General features: G+C 36.5%; 1 protein-coding gene across 1 annotated transcript; it reads left to right on the top strand.

The window, feature by feature from the left end:
* The first annotated feature begins 12,872 nt into the window (after positions 1-12,872).
* Positions 12,873-20,646, top strand: LOC129262962 (monocarboxylate transporter 14-like). The gene is made up of 4 exons (XM_054900924.2): positions 12,873-13,238; positions 13,781-13,921; positions 15,097-16,050; positions 20,273-20,646. Exons 1-4 carry the CDS (start codon positions 13,043-13,045, stop codon positions 20,413-20,415), a joined length of 1,434 nt encoding a protein of 477 aa, XP_054756899.2. The 5' UTR covers positions 12,873-13,042; the 3' UTR covers positions 20,416-20,646.
* The last annotated feature ends 440 nt before the right edge of the window (positions 20,647-21,086 follow it).

Genomic DNA, 21,086 nt, shown 5'->3' with positions numbered 1-21,086 from the left:
GAATTAATGGTGTAGACTGGAGGCATAAAAAGAAAATAGATTCTTAAATTTATATATTTTTCATATTCACTGTTTTGATAAGTTTTGTCATTTTTTAGGACTTTCACTATACCTGCATGCCCCGAATATACCATCTTCAAACTACAGTACTTTACATCAAACAAAGTTTAATTTCTTGCCAACAACTGAAAACATAAATTTTATTTGAACACATATTCATCAAACTTGTAAGAATCTTAATCTTACATTACAATGCATCAACAAACATTGTCTTATACCTATAATAATGATTGCTTTTCTTTCATCTAAAAATAAACAAAGGTCTATTTTACATCCTACTCATATAATAATGCAGTGTCATACCAACAATGGTGACGGAATATGTTATTCTTCTTCCATGACAGTGAGAGGGCAAATTACCAGCAATTCGGCAAAGGCAAATGATGAAGGCAAACGTTCGTGTTGAACATGCATTTGTATATGTTCTTCATATTTCTTCGGTGCGGACTTTTACATCGCGCGCCCAGCAGATAATGTACACAAACGTAGACTCTTCACTAGTCGCTTTTTAGCTATATTTGCGGAGATTGCCTTCGCCAGGGTGTAAAACGGAAACGCGCGGCCGCGCATACCGGGGGGGGGGGGGGGGGGGGTGCATATTTGTAAAGGGTATACCGTGAGCCCGAAATTTGCGGGGGCTTGCATGGGTCATGCAAAGAGGGACCCAAATCCAGTTGAAGGGGGGCCACTTACATTGACGAGTGGATACCATGCGCGACCAAAAAAAAACACGTAAAAAGGATGTCTTTTTCAAGACAGGGCACGTTACGTACGTAACGTGATAAGGGTGTCAAAAACACAAAAATAATGAAAAAAGGGTATCTATTTCGGTAGGAAAGTTACGTGTTGAGGGTCAAATTTGCGGGGATGATAAAAAAAAAATTAAAATGTTTTATAGATGATGTCCTTAATTTTGCCCCAACACTACGTGTTTAGAGTCCGATTTGCACGAGGTGTGGAAGGTGGGGTTGTACTAAACCAAATGATGTGTAAAGGTAAAACCATCGACCGAAGGACCCGTGACATAACAATAAAATATTCCTGTACTTGTTTAGGGGTTCATTTCAGGGAATACTTGCCAAGAGTATCGTTTTGTTCCCAATACTTGTTAAGGGTATAGGGTATCAGACGCCAATACTTGTTAAGGGGTGCATTTTCAGAATATGGAAAAAAAGTGTTTAGGGTACTTTTCGAGACCCCATGGTCGCGCATGGTATCCACTCGTCAATGGAAGTGCCCCCCCCCCGGGACCAGTTGGCCAACTGGTTTCAATAGGGAAATTGTAACAACTGGTTCCAATTGAAACCAGTTGCTAATTGGTTCCAGTTAAAACTAATTGGGCAACTGGAACCAGTTGGCAATTTGTTTCAATTGGTTCCAGTTGAAACCAATTAGGCAACTGCATCTCAGTTGGTTCCAGCTGTTCCAATTTTCCTATTAGAACCAGTTGAATCCAATTGGAGGCAACTTGTTTCAATTGGTTCCAGTTGAAACCAATTGGAGGCAACTAGTTTCAATTGGTTCCAGTTGAAACCAATTGGAGGCAACTGGTTCCAATTGGAACTTCCAGTTGGAATGAACTTAATTAGATACAAATTAATTAGCATTTGTACTAACTATTGCTCATGCCAACACAGAAGCATTGAAATATGTCTATTAATACCATTGTAATAAAGGGCATTGATAAAATTAAGACTTTCGTACATAATATATTTATATGGAGGAGTTTCGAATATATGTATTTGTATTTGATGTAATTTGGTAAAAGTTAGTGGTGTACTAATGATCTTTTAATCTGTTAAAATCATAATCTATAATATTTATGAACATGGTTTTCACTGCTAACTATTCTAAACATTGATCTTAAACAAGTGAGGCACTTGGGAATGAAAAGAAATGAATGATGATGAATCACATAAGACATTAATCTGTACACATTGGCAGATAATATGCAAATCAACTGGTTTCAATTGGATCCAGTTGGGTAACTGGACATTTTCCAATTGGAAACCAATTGGAAGTAAGTTCCAGTTACCCAACTGGATCCAATTAGGATTTCCAGTTATCCAACTGGTTCCAATTAAAAGTCATTTCCAGTTACCCAACTTTCCAGTTAGAAGTCATTTCCAGTTATAGGCCTTTTCCAGTTACCCAACTGGTTCCAGTTAGAAGTCATTTCCAGTTGAAAGAAATTTCCAGTTACCAACTGGTTCCAGTTAGGATGTCCAGTTACCCAACTGGTTCCAGTTAGAAGTCATTTCCAGTTGGAAGACATTTCCTGTTACTCAACTGGTTCCAGTTAGGATTTCCAGTTGCCTGACTGGCTCCAATTGGTTTCAATTGGAAATTGTTACATTCCAGTTTAAAACCAATTGAAACCAGTTGAAACCAATTGAAACCAGTTGGAAATCCAACTGGTTTCAATTGGATTTTGGTCCTGGGGAGGAAGGGGAGGCGGCTGTTTGTTGGGGCAGGGGGGCAATAAGGGAGCCGGGGGGGGGGGAGGATGTTGGGGATCGATGTACGGGTACGGTTTTCTTTATTTCTTTATTTTCTGAATTACATTAAAAAAATTTCTTTCAGTGGATTATATAAATGGTTATATAAACCGATTTATGGATTAAAGCCCGGGGATTAAAGGATATGTTTATGAATTACTTATTGCATGGTACCTTATTTTATGAAGTTATTTTTTGACAGTTTATCTTTGTATTCCACTCCTCAATGATTTGCAACTGTCACTGGAAGAATCCATAGAAGAATATACTTTAAAAAAATATTAAAACCATACTCTTAAGAACTTAAGTTAAACATACAGCGCGTCCCCCCGAAAAAATGTCTCTCTTATTTGGGGCCAAATTACTTTAAAAAATAAAAATTATTCTCAATGAAATGTATTTAACTGGGAAGCTCATCTCATGTTCTAACTTCTATAAAAATGTCATTGGTCTCGCTTCAGTGGTTTTGAATACACAGTCTATTATGTAAAAGAACTTTTCAGCCCATTCCAAGTTTAAATGCATGCAGCACTACCGTGTGTTCTGCACTTTCTAGCATGTCAACCCCCTTTGACCATTCTGACCAAGGAATTCCCTGATCTGACCAGGGGAATCTCCATGATCTAACCAGGCTCATCAAATCACAACTTTGAGCATGTTTAGAAGGGCAAAAACAATATTTGACAGCTTCATGCATGTTTGAAAACGGGAGATGCACAATGTTTTTAACTTGCGGATTCCCCTTTATTTTTGAGCTTATTTTACTCATCCATCATTCACATTTTCTTTCAAGTTGGTGCACTGATTCCCCTTATTATATTTCTTGTCCTTCTAAACACGCGCCAAAGTTTACAATTTGATGAGCCTGGATATGATTAGGGAAATGTCCCTGCTCAGATCCTGGATGTAAAAATGGGGGTTAACATGCCATATAGACAATGCAGATATGCATCAATGCTGCAAACTTGGAATGGGCTAACTGTTACGTGACAGAGTGTGTATTCAAAACCGCTGAAGTGCGACCAATGAAATTTTCATAGAAGTTAGATCATGAAATGAGCTTTCTACTCATGAACATTAATTTGAGAATACTACCACATTTTAGAATTAATTCAGTCCTATGTCAGAGGGACATGTTTGGGACGCACTGTATATGGCAAATTTGACTGCAATTTAGCAAGTAATGGGGGTCTTGACAGCTCTATAAGCCAGTTCGTATAGTTCCTTTCTGCGCATGATCAAAAGATTCTACGCATGATCAGAGGAAGGTCATTTGTACTAAAGTGACATGGTGGTTTAAAATCTAATGAGATAAGCACCAACTTTGATGTCTTGATTATTCATATATTCTTTTGAATAGTGGTTTTCATTTACATCCACAAAAAACAACAATGCGTCCACGAACGACTGGTATTTCACAGTTTGCCAATTATATTGTGCAACATGCTCTGATATGCATTCAAAGTAGGAATGCAACAAATACCTTCATTAAGTGTTCATTGGTGTGTTATTCTAGTCTTCTAATCTATTCAATTTATTCATCCTGCTATGTAAGGCAAGCTTACGTAATATTTTGCTTTGAAATCTGCCTATCATAATGAAAGAAATGAAAGGTTATTTGACCAAAATTGTCCATGAGTAACTACGAACTGGTCTATTCCCTCAGTATCCCTAAGTAAGTAAAGTGGGGACAATACATAAATCAGCACGGCTAATAAATATTCATAATGACGTCCATATAACTGTTCCAACAATAATTGCTAAACTTCACAATTCAATCACCTTGTTATTTGTTTTCTGGTTTAGATAAAATTCCCAACATTTTGCTTTGTGAATTTTACTATACTTACTCACTATTTCTTTTATTTTTCATTGTTTGAATTGTGCAATATTTCAATTTGTACAGATTTGACAATTAGGACCAACTTGACTAAACCGTAAAATTTTAAACAATGGTAATACCACATGTTCAGGGAGAAATAAAAATTTGTTTCACAGGACAATGAGGAGAAAATTAGAATATTTTACATAATAAAATACAAAAGAAAAGTGAGCGAGTGATGTCATCAGTTACCTCATTTGCATATAATTCTTAAAAACAAATTAAGTAAAACTCAAGAATATCATAATTTTCTTATTTTAAATCCAATTTTGATGAAACTTTCGGTGTTATAATCGTTGGATTTTACTCTTTTTATTCAAATAAACTTTTTGTTGGGGTGGACTTGTCCCTTAAGATGGCCCCTCTATCCCCTCTGTAACAAGTGCTCTAAAAGTGAAAGCTTTTAAGGTAAATTGCCAATTCATCTACTGCCAACTCGTCCACATGGTCTACTTTCATTTAGTATAATGCCGTTCCGTCCATCAACACTTCGTCTAACAACTATTTGGTCCAATAACCATTTGGCCCAATCATCACTTCGTCGAATCACCAGTTCGTCTATAACCATTTCGTCTCAAAACCACTTAGTCTAATATCCATTTTATTTTCCTTCATTTCGCCCATTTAGACTTTATATAGTCCACTTAGACCAAATGGTTGGCCTATAAAGACTAAATGAATATTGGACCAACTGATTATTAGACGAAATGGTGAGTGGGCGAAAAAGTAATTAGACTATGTGGATAGTGGACGAACTGATGGTAGACCAGTTGATCACTAGCGTACTTAAGGGGGGGGGGGGCAGACTGCCCCCTCTGACGAGTCACAACTCATGCAAGGGACGTACCCCTGCCCCCCCCCCCCGACGAGTCACAACTGATCCCTGACGAGCCACAAATGGCCCTCTATTGAACTCGAAGACCTTTTTTTTTTTTGCTTGTCAAATTTTTTGGCGGACGAATTTGCCCCCCCTTGGAAAATCCTGGGTACGCCACTGCAGTTGATAGTAGACGAGTTGGTAATTGGATAAATCGGCAATAGACCAATTGGAAACAAACCGCTTTTACCCTTCAATTGCCAAAATATATTCTCGCTTGATCACTTCATTGAACACACCATTGAAAATAAAAAGGGATAAGCCCAACAATTCGCATTTTTATATTGTGGTAACACCAACAAAAAAATGAAGCGACTATTATTAAGCTGTAGGAAAATCGTTAATGCAAGTTATTTTTTTTACAACGTATACATTCAATATCATTCACACATGTATGAAATAATTAGACCTATGATTTCATTTTATATCTTCGGATAGAGGGTTCATAACATGATCATCCCACGTAATATCTTCGGTATTTGTCGACTTTGATAAAATTGTCAGCGTTTTTTTGCATGATGAGTTTTATTCCATTTATTCAGATGTATAGGTTTCCGACCCGATATTAATAAACACTGATGGTACATTAAAAAAAAAGTATAGTAACTTTTGTTTCATTTTTTCAAATTTCTGAAAAATAGCTATTATACAGTGCGTATCAAAAAAAAGTTTATACTTAGAAAAATTCCTGTAAAATTATACATTTGTAATATCCTAAAGATTTTTCCACATTTTAACATTAGTACAGAGCCATTTAATCAAATGACGATATAACTGTCGAAAAATATTTCCACTTGAGTGAGCACCACTTACTTTTGAAAAGTTAGTGTAAAATGATTTGCGCAGAACTTTGAAATAGTTATGCAAATAAAAGTAGACCTTTATCATGAAGAACACGTGCAATTTAGCTAGTAAAATTGATTTGAAGATCTCTTTAACAATTTTAACTTGTTTCCTTTCCCAAAACCCTTCGAAGAATGCACTGCGCCCCAACCCAGTCCCCCACACACCGAGGCCAACGTGACGATATTTGCTTTACACTGAGCTGTGAATTACATGAAATAACTTAGGCTTGATTTTAATTGTGTTAATCATTTTCAAGCTTGGGAAAAGTGTGGAGAAACAGACAGTGGCGTACCTGGCATATTTCGTCAGGGGGGAGGCAACCCAGGACCAAAATCCAATTGAAACCAGTTGGATTTCCAACTGGTTTCAATTGGTTTCAATTGGTTTCAACTGGTTTCAATTGGTTTTAACTGGAATATAACAATTTCCAGTTGAAACCAATTGAAACCAGTTGGGCAACTGGAAATCCTAACTGGAACTAGTTGGGTAACTGGAAATGACTTCCAACTGGAAATGATTTCTAACTGGAACCAATTGGGTAACTGGAAATCCTAACTGGAACCAGTTGGGTAGCTGGAAATGACTTCTAACTGGAAATGATTTCTAACTGGAACCAGTTGGGTAACTGGAAATCCTAACTGGAACCAGTTGGGTAGCTGGAAATGACTTCCAACTGGAAATGATTTCTAACTGGAACCAGTTGGGTAACTGGAAATCCTAACTGGAACCAGTTGGGTAACTGGAAATAACTTCTAACTGGAAATGATTTCTAACTGGAACCAGTTGGGTAACTGGAAATGGCTTCCAACTGGAAAGGATTTCTAACTGGAACCAGTTGGGTAACTGGAAATCCTAACTGGAACCAGTTGGGTAACTGGAAATGACTTCCAACTCGAAAGGATTTCTAACTGGAACCAGTTGGGTAACTGGAAATCCTAACTGAAACCAATTGGGTAACTGGAAATGACTTCCAACTGGAAATGATTTCTAACTGGAACCAGTTGGGTAACTGGAAATCCTAACTGGAACCAATTGGGTAACTGGAAATGACTTCCAACTGGAAATGATTTCTAACTGGAACCAGTTGGGTAACTGGAAATCCTAACTGGAACCAATTGGGAAACTGGAAATGACTTCCAACTGGAAATGATTTCTAACTGGAACCAGTTGGGTAACTGGAAATCCTAACCGGAACCAGTTGGGTAACTGGAAATGACTTCCAACTGGAAAGGATTTCTAACTGGAACCAGTTGGGTAACTGGAAATCCTAACTGGAACCAGTTGGGTAACTGGAAATCCTAACTGGAACCAATTGGGTAACTGGAAATGATTTCTAATTGGAACCAGTTGGGTAACTGGAAATCCTAACTGGAACCAATTGGGTAACTGGAGATGACTTCTAACTGGAAAGGTGATTAACTGGAAATTAATTCTAATTGGAACCTGTTGGGTAACTGGAAATCCTAACTGGATCCAGTTGGGTAACTGGAAATGACTTCCAATCGGTTTCCAATTGGAAATTTTCCAGTTACCCAACTGGTTCCAATTGAAACCAGTTAATTTGCATATTATCTGCCAGTGTGCACAGATTAATGTTTTATGTGATTCATCATCATTTAAAATGTATCTATTTAATTCTTTTCTAATTCAAGTACCATACTTGTTTCAGATAAGTGTTTAGAATACTTAGCAGTGAAAACCATGTTCATAAATGTTATAGATTATAATTAAAACAGATTATAAGATAATTAGTACACCACTAACTGTTACCAAATTACATCAAATACAAATACATATATTTGAAGATCTTTCATATAAATATATATACATGAAGAAATTCTATTTTATCAATGCCCTTTACATTGGTATTAATAAACATATAGCACTGCTTCTTTGTTGGCATGAGCAATAGTTAGTGCAAATTCTAATTAATTTGTCATTAATTAAGTCATTCCAACTGGAATTTCCAATTGGATCCAGTTGGAAACCAATTAGTTTCAACTGGATCCAGTTGAAACCAGTTGCCTCCAATTGGTTTCAACTGGAACCAATTGAAACCAGTTGCCTCCAATTGGATTCAACTGGTTTTAATAGGGAAATTGGAACAACTGGAACCAATTGAAACCAGTTGCCAACTGGTTGCTTAAAATGGTTTCAACTGGAACCAATTGAAACCAATTGCCAACTGGTTCCAGTTGCCCAATTGGTTTTAACTGGAACCAGTTGGCAACTGGTTTCAATTGGTTCCAGTTGTTCCAATTTCCCTATTGAAACCAGTTGGCCAACTGGTTTCAATTGGTTTTGCTCTAATTGGTTTCAACTGGATTTTGGTCCTGGGAAGCGACAAAATGAGCAAGGGGGGGGGGGGGGGGTGGGGTAGTAGGCATGGACGTATAGGCACAATTTTTCAAGGGGGCTGATAATCATTACCCAAATATCAACTTCACAGTTTTTAGTTTTCGAGCGAGCGAACATTTTTTTCAATTATTATTTAGCCTTTTTGCATGATATGAAACATTCGGTCATAAAATTACCAATACACGAGGATATTTGGGCACCTCGTAGTCCTCGTTGCCCTGCATTTTGCAGCCCCCCCCCCCCTATACACGTTTGGATGTGTAGGTCTAGAAGTGGCACTGAAGGTGGGAAAGTTTTTTTTAATTTTTATTAAAATATCTTTATACAGGATAACAGGCTCAGATTGACTGTTTTTCAGCCTGGTCCTGTTAACATAAAATAACAATATATACATAATAGATAAAAGAGTAACTTGGGTTCTGTACAGTAATGAGTGAATTCAATAACATTTAAAATCAAAATTATCACCAATACAAAATTGTTCAAAGATAAAATACACCACCAGTCACAATTCCCAGACTCACCACTACCTGCCTCCGCCAGAGAACAATAGAATCAGTGGACCAAATCCATTGCTCTCCGGCCGAAACAGGAAATAGTGATTCAAAGAATGGTGATCGGTACCGTATTCATTTTTTTTTTAAATAATGAAATGGGAAAACTATCCTGTAGACAATACAATAACTGTGAAATATAAATTAAGATGTATAATATCATTGACATAGTAAATACAAAATTCAACATAATTTATGAAGGAAATTAAGAATATAATTATCAATGAGCATATCATACTAGACTTAAGTATAAAATTTTACAAAATAAATATCGACAAGTTAAGTAATGGAAGCTTATTTGCTAAGAGTACGAATTATATCACATACAAATCATTCGTTCCAACATATTTGATATCCCAAATCATTAACAAAATCAAAAAATAATAATGAATTAAAATGGAACAAAAAGCATATAATATTAATTATTGAAATAAAACTTCTTATAAATCAATTGGGATAAAACAGTTGGGATCTTGCTACTACTGATATTTGCTATCGGGCGATTGCACTTTATTGTCGAAATTATTATTATTTTTTGTATATCATTCCAGAAGTGAAATGTATTGGATCGTGATCGATTTACTAATCAAGTGGTAATTGCAATGTTTATATTAAAATACTTCTTTTATTCCTCTTTGAAGGTATTTACATTATGTTCACAATTCTGCTCATTTGGAGACGTTATAAAAGAGGTATTTGACAGTGAAATCAGTTGTATTCATGTATTGATTTGCATTGGTTTTATTTCCATATACACAGTTAAAACAAAAATAAATGCATCCATTCACTCATGAAAAAAAATATGAACGTGAAAATATATGCGACAGTAACATGATATATCACTAGATATGAGGAAAATCACTCACTCACTGGCAGGAATGTCAGAAGGTTGAGGGAATTGAAATTGGAAAAGATAGATAGGCGGAGGAAGGCCTGGGATCAGGTACATAGGATAGAAAGGGGGGACGGTAATAACCAGAGGAATGTGTAAGCAGGGGTATAGCGAGGCCTTTACCCGACAGATATCAGTACCGATTACTGACGTCCGACGAACAGTACTCATCTATATCCAACCCAGGGGCAGATCCTGGATTTTCAAGGGGGACATTTTGTTTACAAAAATTTGACAAGCCCCACCCCCCAAAATTCTTCACTTTCAATTGCACGTGCCTATAACTAAAATTATATGAAAATAATAAGTGCGAGCGCAAAACACGAGCTGAAATTTTCTAAAAATTTTGACCTAAAACGATAATTTTTTATGCACTTAACTATGAATAGGATGGATATCTTCCTTAATAAATTATGCGAGCGCGAAGCGCGAGCTAAAAAAATTGATATTCCTAACTGGACACTAGACATTTTAATCAGTTTTACAAAATGGGTATCTAAAGAGTCGTGCGGGCGCAAAGCGCGAGCTAAAACTTTTGATATTCCAACTTAAGAAGTGAATATTCTAAGCACTTTTAGTAACCATAAACAAATTGGTTTCTAACTGAATAATTAATTGATGCGAGCGCGAAGCGCGAGCTGAAATTTTCTTAAAATTTAGACCTAAAACGATACATTTGTGCACTTAACTATGAAAAGGATGGGTATCTTCCTTAATAAATTATGCGAGCGCGAAGCGCGAGCTTTATATTTTGATATTCCTAACTGGACACTAGACATTCTAAGCAGTTTTATAAGTTGGGTATCTAAAGAGTCGTGCGGGCGCAAAGCGCGAGCTAAAACTTTTGATATTCCAACTTAAGAACTGGATATTCTAAGCACTTTTAGTAACCATAAACAAACTGGTTTCTAACTGAATAATTAATTGATGCGAGCGCGAAGCGCGAGCTGAAATTTTCTTAAAATTTAGACCTAAAACGATACATTTGTGCACTTAACTATGAGTAGGATGGGTATCTTCCTTAATAAATTATGCGAGCGCGAAGCGCGAGCTTTATATTTTGATATTCCTAACTGGACACGAGATCGTCTAATTAGTTTTACAAGATGTGTATCTTTAGAGTCGTGCGGGCGCAAAGCGCGAGCTAAAACTTTTGATATTCCAACTTAAGAACTGAATATTCTAAGCACTTTTAGTAACCATAAACAAATTGGTTTCTAACTGAATAATTAATTGATGCGAGCGCGAAGCGCGAGCTGAAATTTTCTAAAAAATTAGACCTAAAACGATACATTTTGTGCACTCAACTATGAATAGGATGGGTATCTTCCTTAATAAATTATGCGAGCGCGAAGCGCGAGCTAAAAGTTTGATATTCCTAACTGGACACTAGACATTCTAAGCAGTTTTATAAGTTGGGTATCTAAAGAGTCGTGCGGGCGCAAAGCGCGAGCTAAAATTTTTGATATTCCGACTTAAGAACTGGATATTCTAAGCACTTTTAGTAACCATGAACAAATTGGTTTCTAACTAATCAATTGATTTTTTGATATTCAAACCTGAAAACTAAACTTTTATCTTAGGTACTCAGTACTACCCAACTAAAAAAATGATGAGAGCGCGTAGCGCGAGCGAAATTTTTATTGTTATAATTATATTACCTAAAAGTTGTTCTCTACCCTTTTCCTGTCCCTGGTCAGCCCAGTCCATGCACAGAGAGCTCTAATAGTCGCATTGCGTAAAATCACAATTTACCGATAAAAGTGTACAGTTAAATTGACATTTACCGAAAAAGATGGTGGAACTAAAAAACAAATCAGTTGGAACAGCCCCGTGTGCTCGACAGTTTATCATTTTTTCCGACAGTCTGCAGTCCAGTTTTTGTTTTCCCCTTTCTCTTAACCTCTTTCTTCTTTTTCCCCTTCCCCCTTTTTTCCCTCTTTTCTTTTTTCTTTCCCTTTTTTTCGCTTCTTTTTTTTTGCTTGTGACTCGTCAGGGGGGGGGGGGGGCAGTCTGCCCCCTGCCCCCCTTAGGTACGCTAGTGGAAACAGGTATTAAATGGAAATGTAAACCCACTTTAAATGATAAAAACTTAGTGAAAAAATGCTGGAGATGTTTGATATAAACTTTTGTTCAGATTCAGTTATGTCCTCAGATCCAGCTGGCACAAAAATGGTAAAGGTTGTGCTTACTAAGTGTTGAAATTTCAATTTGGGTGGAAAATTGTTACAAAATGCTTGAATGTATCCGCTTTTTTTCAATTGACTGAAAGTGCAAGGGAAATGTATGAGAAATGTTTCGCAAGGTAAGTTTGATTTCGCCCTTTCCCCTTGACAAAGCGTAAAAACGAGCATTTCTGCGCAAACAGACTTCTGCGAGCTTTACAAAAATGGAAAGTGCTCACTCAAGTGTAACATTCTGTCAAAACTTTTACTTTCATTTGATAGATGAGACCCAAACCCAAGATTATATGTGAAAAAATTACCCACATGTTGTATATTTTTTAATTCCCAGAGCTTTTTCAAAGTGTACACTTTTTTTTATACGCACTGTAGAACTACAAGTCCACCATTGTCCAAGGTTACCAACTCATAATAAAAGCGATGCCCTGATTTCATCGAAACTCTGACTGACTTTCAGCCATCTTTTGAAAATATTTTCAATGGTACTGTGTGGTTGTGCACTCTGCGTGACGTTTCAAAACTGATATAAAAAATTGCGCCATAGGCCTACATGATGGTGCATAGAGAGCCAATCAGTTGTGACCAGTGACCCCCCCCCCCCCAACCAACAATACATCGCCATGAAAGGTTCATTGTGAATAGCTAAACTGATAATCTTGTCTCCGAAAAGTAAAAAAAAAAAAAAATACGAGAGTTTGTTTAGTACATTTTTTTTGCGTATTAGGCCTATGCTGCTTGGAACTATGCACAGTGTGGACACCTCGTGCTTGAGTGAGCACTATAAAAAAAAAAATCATATCTGGCGACTTATTAATTGTAGGTTTTGGAATGGCAGCTATAGGTCACAACCGTGCTTTTCAGGGACTACTGCTTCTGGATTGAGCTTCAAAAAATGGCCGAGGCAAACACTGGCGTTGGAAACTGGAAATACTTGATCGTTCTAAGCAAGTTCACAATGTTGTTTATTGATAGCGGAATAGAGAAATCATTCGGTGTTCTTATTCCTACGATGGTCGAGCGTCTTCAGTCGGACTACGCAACGGTAGGACTAATCTGTAGCATGCCGCCGACCATCACGTATATTCTATGTAAGAATTCTGTTTATTACACTTACTGTAAACACTCTAAAAAGTTTACCCAATATTGGGTAAAATGGGAACATGCATGTTTGTTGGGTTTTTGATTGATTTTATTTGTCAGGTAACTATGTTACAAGTACAAGGAAATTATAAACAGAAGTGTATACCTTGACAGGATTACCCATGAAAGCCGAGATGGCTTATTTCCAATGGGGTCCTTACATCAGTAATTGAAGACAATGTACATCTATGAAAAAACACCTATAGAAATCTACAAACTACATCAAGTAAGTCTAGACCACTAAATTTACACGATGAATTGTAAAACTTAATATATAAAAAGACAAAAACTAATAAGTTTGCCATGAAAAACACTTACGCAGTCAATAAAATATGATTAAAATAATTGCAAAACATACTAAATATTTTGGAAAATTTCAAGCAATGTTGAGTTGAAATTTACCCTTCAAATATGCATTTTGCCCAATGACGTTCATGAATCGTCGTGCTTATTGTACCACGTGTTCTCGTCCATTTTCTCACAATATTAGGTCCATTTGTAACACTCGCTCTCCGGCTAGCCAACCACCGGTCTGTTGCTATGTCAGGGGGTCTTTTGTCTGGTCTATGTATTATTGCCTGCGCTTTCCTGAGAAACACAATTGCGATCGGAGTCTTTCTCGCTCTAGCAGGTAGGTGTATTTCTTGCACTCTAAAAAACGAAGAGCTACAAAGAGCTAATTTAGCTCTTAATGAGCGTGTATAGTGACTGCTGATTTTTCTCGTTCAAATTTGAACTAAACCAAATCAGCACTCGGAAGTGCAGTCACGCTCTTTAAGAGCTAACTTAGCTCTCCGTTTCTTAGAGTGTAAGGACCTCAGTTAACATGACAAAGTTGTTGATAAATAAGAACAATAATCCAGAATGCTGATTAATGTTGAATATGTTATCATTATTCATATGGATAACAAAAAAATGATTAAAAAAATAAACACAGGTTATATAGAAACTTTCTAGGCCCCCAAAATGATTAAAATACGTAATTCATCTTCCGGTGGTATAATTATCACACATGTGGTATATGTAGTAAAATATGGATGTTGAATATACAAAAAAATTATTACAGATTGTATATAATTTATCACATTCTATGTGTAGCACGAATATTTGCTCATGTATAATGAAGAATAAAACATATTGGGTAGCAATTGAGAATAATCATAGAAGGATAATGTGCTCTTGTGTGTGGGGGCATTTGAGTGTGGGCGTGGATGTGAGTGTATTATTGGGTTTCTACAGACGTGTATCATTCATATACTGTTTGTACGTCTGAGACCAACCTTTACCGTCAAGAACCTGACCTTTCACATGGTCTCGTAGTTGTGACTCTCGATAAATGGCGCTATATAAATGTCTGTTACAATTATCAATACCATTGTTATTAATAATATTATAATTGTAATCAATATAATTATAATTTATTATCATTATCATTATTGTTACTATAGGTATTTTTTTGTATTATTATATATTTTCTTCACCTCCTCCTTCTTCTTCTTATCATTCTTATTATCCTCGTTGTCATGATGTTTTTATATTCATATACTGTTTACGTCTGAGACCAACCTTTACCGTCAAGAACCTGACCTTTCACGTGGTTTCTTAGTTCTGACTCTCGATAAATGGTGCTATATTGTTATTAATAATATAATTGTAATTATTATAATTTATTATCATTATCATTAATGTTATTTATTTTTAAGCAATATTCTTCTTCTTATTATTATTATTAGCATCATCATTATTATATCATCAATTATATTATACTATCATTATTAATACCCTCATCAACATTTTATTTTTCAGGTGCTGGATTTTCAATGACCTTCACACCATTAAACCTCGCACTGAACGACTCCTTTCAAGAACATTTTGTTTTTTGGAGCACATTAACTTCATATGACTACACATTAGGTTCTATGTTGATGCCTATTGTGATTGAAAAATCGCTTCAAGCTTATGGATACGAAGGTGCCTTCCTCATTCTCGGTGCTATTACACTTCATACACTCGTATGCGGCGCTGCGATTCGGAAGGCGGTAGGCAACGGAGATGCTAGCAGAACTGGCGGATCCAACAACCATGGGAATGCGGAGAGTAAACACAAGCGTGGGAATCAAAATGGCGAATTGATGAACGAGACGGATATGCATCTTCACTGGGAGGAGGAAGGGAAGAAGGAGGAGGAATCACAGGGGGAGGAACGAGAGGATGAGAATTGCAAAGAAACCTGCCAAGAGAAAAGACGGTTGGTCCAATGCGAGCCTGTCCCTGCCCGAAACGCGCCAGCGGTTCTGTGTCACGGACTACTCCAGGAAAGGATCTTCGTTGTTTCAATTCCGATTGCGTTCTTGATGAATTATATAATCTATGCCTGGATGCTGTTTCTGGTTTCCCATGCCGAGGAGTTGGGTATTCCTCCACCCAGAGCTATCTATCTATCTACAATCGGCGGTATAGCTGGCGTGATTGGTCGCTCCGTCCTCATGATCCTCCTCAAACATGGCGCCAATGATTTAGTCGTGTATATCATCGTAGGTACAATCTGTACTGTCTCCTTGTTGTTGGATTTCATCGGCTCCGATTATCCTATTCGGGCTGTCCTGGCATTTACACAGGGGCTCTGCTTTTTCATCGAGGACAATGTGTATATCAGCCTGTCCAAGAAAGCGGTCTGTGACGAGGCGAATTTTGACATAGCCTTGTCGCTTTACAGCTTCATGTGCGGCGTCGGCATTGCATGTGGAGGGTTATTGACAGGTAAGTGGAGCCTTCGGCATGACAGGAGTCCATTCCATACTGAGTATCACGATTTTGTTCTTCTGAACAGATTTGAACGGCACTGCCACTTTACAAAATATGTATCATTTCAAGGATCGCGATTGGTCACAAGACGCAAAAGTAGGTGGACCGAAAACATGACCAGTGCTAATGTAAAATTGAAGGAACGCACCACAAATTTTACCATTGCTTATAACTTTTAGAGTCCCGAGTTTTCTGCGATGTCCTATAAAAATAATACATTTACGATCTTATGTATAAAAGTATAGGCCTACGGAAAAAAATTTGGGTTCTTGAATTGGTGCACACTGTGCACTAATTTTAAACCGCCCATCCACAGTTAAAACGTTAATAATAATAACAAGAAGAAGAAGAATAAAAAACTCACGTGTACGGGATTTCCACTCACACACTCAGTTCCGTGCGTTATTGATCTAATGGCGTATTTTAGCATCCATTTCGCAGACGCTTTTTGGAACGTTGAAAATGTACTGAAAATGACAGTCAAATCACAATGGAAAGATTAGAGGTCATTGTCGAATGTGAGTGTCGCAGGACGGACAGCACGTTGTCTTACGAAAAAATTGGAAGGCGTCTGGGAAGTAATTGCTAAGATGACCTAAAGACAAATCGCGGTTTAAAGGGGCCACAACAGTCAGAAAATGTCAGTGGTAGAAAATCATTTCCTGACTGACATTTAGGGTATTTACATATTTCAGGGATGCAATCTTATGGGTGCAGTGAGAACGGCGGGACTAAAGTAGACTCAGTGAATAAAATCAGAAATCAACTTTGAACTAGGGACTGATACTTGGCACGATAAGACACAATGTAGTTTTAGTAAAACGACTTGCCCACAAAATATTCGAGATGCATCGCAAACCACAATACCCTTTATTGAATTTTACAGTTGAGCAATATTTTGTAAAAAGTTATTTGCACGTCGTCATGAATATTCATTAGGTTGGCTGATGATGTCACATCCCTACTTTCCCCTTTCTTACGTCATTACATGAAATCTTAATTGTTTCATTATTTCATACATGTGTGAATAGTATGTCTCCATTATAATGGAAAAAGTTGCAGCAATGAATATCTAATGCACTAAATCAGTTGTGAATCCAATCTTTGTAGTTCTTGGAGGAACATTTTTGAATTAACCTAATTTAATATAATAAAATACAAAAGAACAAATGGGGATATGACATCATCTATTTGCTCATTGAATATTCATGAAGACATGCCTAGAACCAGTGTTGTAGTCAAGGCCCAAACCTCCAAGGCCAAGGCCAAGGCTTCAATACCCAAGGCCAAGGCATGAAAATCCAAGGCCAAGGCCAAAACCTGAAAACCTCAAGGTCAAGGTCAAGGTCAAGGCCAAGGCCAAGGCATTTCAAACTTCCGATTTATGGAACAATGAGCCAACAATGCTTAGTCGGCATACATGACACACAGGGCAAGATGTATAAAAGGTGTGAGCAAGCAAAATTTTTGACCCTTGTACATGTAAAAAAAATAATTTCATGATAGATTTAGACATAATATTAAAATTATAATATAGTTACCTTCGTACATGAAATACATTATTTTTCTAGGCGATTTACATCGCAATAATAATTACCAATGTCATCTGATCCTGCCATGCCCATTCTCAAAGTATGCCTTTCTCCACTCTCTTGGACAGGGGTGGCAGAAAATATTTTTGTTTCGGGGGGGGGGGGGGGGAGGTCAAAGCCCAAAAGGGCACTTTTATGTAAAAAATTTGCATTTTGGTGCAAAAAGATTTATCAAATGTGTGAAGTAGTTGTGTGTTTTGCAGAAATTAAGTTGAGCAAAGCCTTTTTAAAGTGATTTCTAATTGATAAGTTAGATATTTTATTTTAGGCTTTACTTTTCCGCGAGGAAGCGTAGCGAGCAAGCGGTTTTGAAAAAAAAATCAATTCTGAACTCGTAAAACTTGATTTTTTGTCAATTATGGCGCTAATCACTGTTAAAAGGGCATCCTTGCGAGATGTTACCAGCGTGTATCACGAGCTCAAACTTCTGGACATTTTGTAATAAGACATAAACATTAAATATTCTGAGCTGTTCTGAGCTCTTTTATGAAAAAGATGTGTATCTAACTAAAGAGTAAACGCGAGTGCGCAGCGCGAGCTGAAATTTGTAATATACTGATCAGAAAAGGAACCTGTTAAGGCCTGCATTTAGTGACTCATAAATAAGATACATAACTCACCAATCAAATAATGCGAGCGCAAAGTGCAAGCTCAAAACTTTGTGATTCTCCAACCTCAAAATGGACATTCTAAGCATTTTTGTGGTTAAACTGGAACATAACGAGTACATTACTTAACAATAATTTATGCGAGTGCAGAACGAAAGCCAAAAATTTGTGATATTCCAATCTGAAAACTGGACATTCTAAACATTTTTGTAATCATGAACAGTATTAGTACCGCACTTAACAATAATTGATGCGAGCGCGATCCAAAATTTAGTGATTTTCGAACCTAAAATGTATTATGTTTTACTATTAAAAAGGTATTTTTTTAATATTTTTTTTTTTTGGGGGGGGGCAAGAGAGTACAAAGCACAAGTTGAGATTATCAAATGCTGACATGAAAATGAGTCATTTTGAGGAATCTTGTCAGTTTTCATGGATTTTTTCTGCTTACAACCACTTTTCAATTTCAATTATCATTTCTTGTATTTTCTACACTTATTTTACAAAATAAAGTTATATTCAAAAGGATATGAAATAAACGGGGCGCACCCCATACCCTTAGTTGGGGGAGGTTATATCTTAATTACAGTAAAATAGAGTTCTCTTTTGAAACATATTGACACAAAAATAAATACGTTGTTTATCCCCTTGAAACTGTAGTGAAATGAAATTTACTGTCGAACCATATGATTAAATATAAGTAAACACTTTTTTTTACTTTGTTTTGTCAGTCTAAGCCACTAGACCCAAAACAAAATATATACAATTAAGAAAAAGATGTACTGCTTATCAACATATTAACTGATTTTGCAGTTTATTCTTCCTAACCAGCCAAATATGTAACCCCATCTTTCTTACGTCCTCACATGTTTCTCCCCCTTCTCCTCTCTCCTTCTCTTCCCATTCCATATCAGAACCCCCCCCCCCAAAAAAAAAAAAAGAAGTTCCACCACCTAGAATAAACTTAGAAAAGGAGAAAAAAAGGAAAGAAAAAGGAATAAATGTTATATCTTTTTCTAAACATATTGTCACAATCTATCACAAAATTAGCTTTTCTTATAGTAAGAGGGTGAAAAATTTTGCTCGCTCGCTCGCTTTAATGGCTCTCAACTTTTTGGGGCAAAAAATTGGCTCTGCATACCAAGCTTGGCCCCTCAAAATTTTTGGCTCATCATGCCATAACCTATTGACATAACCTATGACAAAATTGAAGATTGTGTTCAAGTTTACCAAATCTTTTCAAATATATTTCAGACTAAAAACATTCTTGTTGGCCAAACAAAATCATAATGGAATAGAAATCAACCATGATATCATTCTGTAGACTATATAATGATATCATGCTGTCAAAATTGCAGTCAGATCTGTCAGAATTATTCTTGTCATCAAATCACATCTTTATCATAATCATTGTTGCCATCATTATCATTATTAATATGGTCATTATCATCATTAGTCATGATTACAGCACATTACCAAATAATGTTATTTTTCATCACTGCTGTTGTCTTTGTTAAATATGTGATGGTAATCCTTGATAATGGTGATAATTACAATTGATGGCACTGCTAGTACACTTACTACTGCTGCAGCTAGTGCTACCTTGAAAAAGCCTTGAAAATGCCTTGAAAATGCCTTGATATTTCAAGGCTCAAAATCCTCAAGGCCAAGGCCCTCTCAAGGCCAAGGCTTTGAAAAAGTAGGCCTTAAAGCCAAGGCCGAGCATCAAGGCAGTACAACACTGCCTAGAACTGTTTCACCGGAAAATGCAAAACTTAAAACGTCATTACTTCGTTATTCCTTGTCCGATTTTGATTAAATTTTCAGTGTTTTGTTTGTCTGATTTTTCTTTATCTGTTTAAAATCCTATTAACTTTAGCCTGGAGTACCCCTTTAAGTGCTGTAGTAAATAACTTTTATTGCAATCATTATTTTACTGTATTTATCATATTCCATTTTATCGATATCATTCCATAGGTTACCTCATCGATGTCACCCAATCTTTTACGAAGGTCTTCATCATCATCGGCTTCATACATGCCATTGCAGTCATCAATCTCCTCGTCGTAGTCGTTCTCGTCAAAAGACGAGGCGAAGAGACGATCAGTAAGCGTGCGTGAATATGAACTAATTTCGGAAGACCATGGAAAACGGGATTGATATCTTAAAGAGCCAAATACCTGACGAATATTTTGCCTATTCGATTATTCGATTGGTATGTTCGTAGTCAATGGGTACTGCCTTACGAAAGATTCCGAAACATAAAGGACCTATGCAAAGAAGTGGGCATTATTCGGTTAGTTAATCGATTCACGTACACGTGACGGTCATTGCCATCTGATTTATTTTTGAAGAAAAAAAAAATTATATTTTCAAGAGTCAAATATCTGAAGAACATTTTGCCTATTCGATTCGTACACTGTTAGAAAAAACAAAAGATCTTACAGAAGAACAATTCGATTTTACAGAAATAAATAACAAATTATCCTGTAAATGGCTATAATAGGAAAGATTTTGTGCAATTTTTCTACAATTTTACAGAAAATGTCTGTTTTAAAAAAGGGGGAAAAGTTTTATTACAATATATATTATTTGTAAGGTTACATACACCAATTACAAAATTTCTGTAATTTTACACAAATGCATGTAAGATTACAGGTATTCTCGAGACTCTGCTGCAGGAATTTCTGTTTTTTTTAAGTAGAATGTTTTTAACAGTGTATGTTCTTACACAATGGCCGTATTAGTCAGGATACCGAAGCGTCATGGACCAACAAAGAGATGAGCATTC

This window comes from Lytechinus pictus, chromosome 6 (assembly GCF_037042905.1).
Source record: "Lytechinus pictus isolate F3 Inbred chromosome 6, Lp3.0, whole genome shotgun sequence".
NCBI classification, from domain to species: domain Eukaryota; kingdom Metazoa; phylum Echinodermata; class Echinoidea; order Temnopleuroida; family Toxopneustidae; genus Lytechinus; species Lytechinus pictus.
This window is presented reverse-complemented; position numbering and strand designations above follow the sequence as displayed.

Excerpts from the sequence above, each read along its gene's own strand:
- LOC129262962 (XM_054900924.2), top strand. The coding sequence starts at position 13,043 with ATGGCCGAGGCAAACACTGGCGTTGGAAACTGGAAATACTTGATCGTT. Across the intron at positions 13,239-13,780 it reads GACCATCACGTATATTCTAT|GTCCATTTGTAACACTCGCT; the intron begins GTAAGAATTCTG and ends TCACAATATTAG. Across the intron at positions 13,922-15,096 it reads AGTCTTTCTCGCTCTAGCAG|GTGCTGGATTTTCAATGACC; the intron begins GTAGGTGTATTT and ends TTTATTTTTCAG.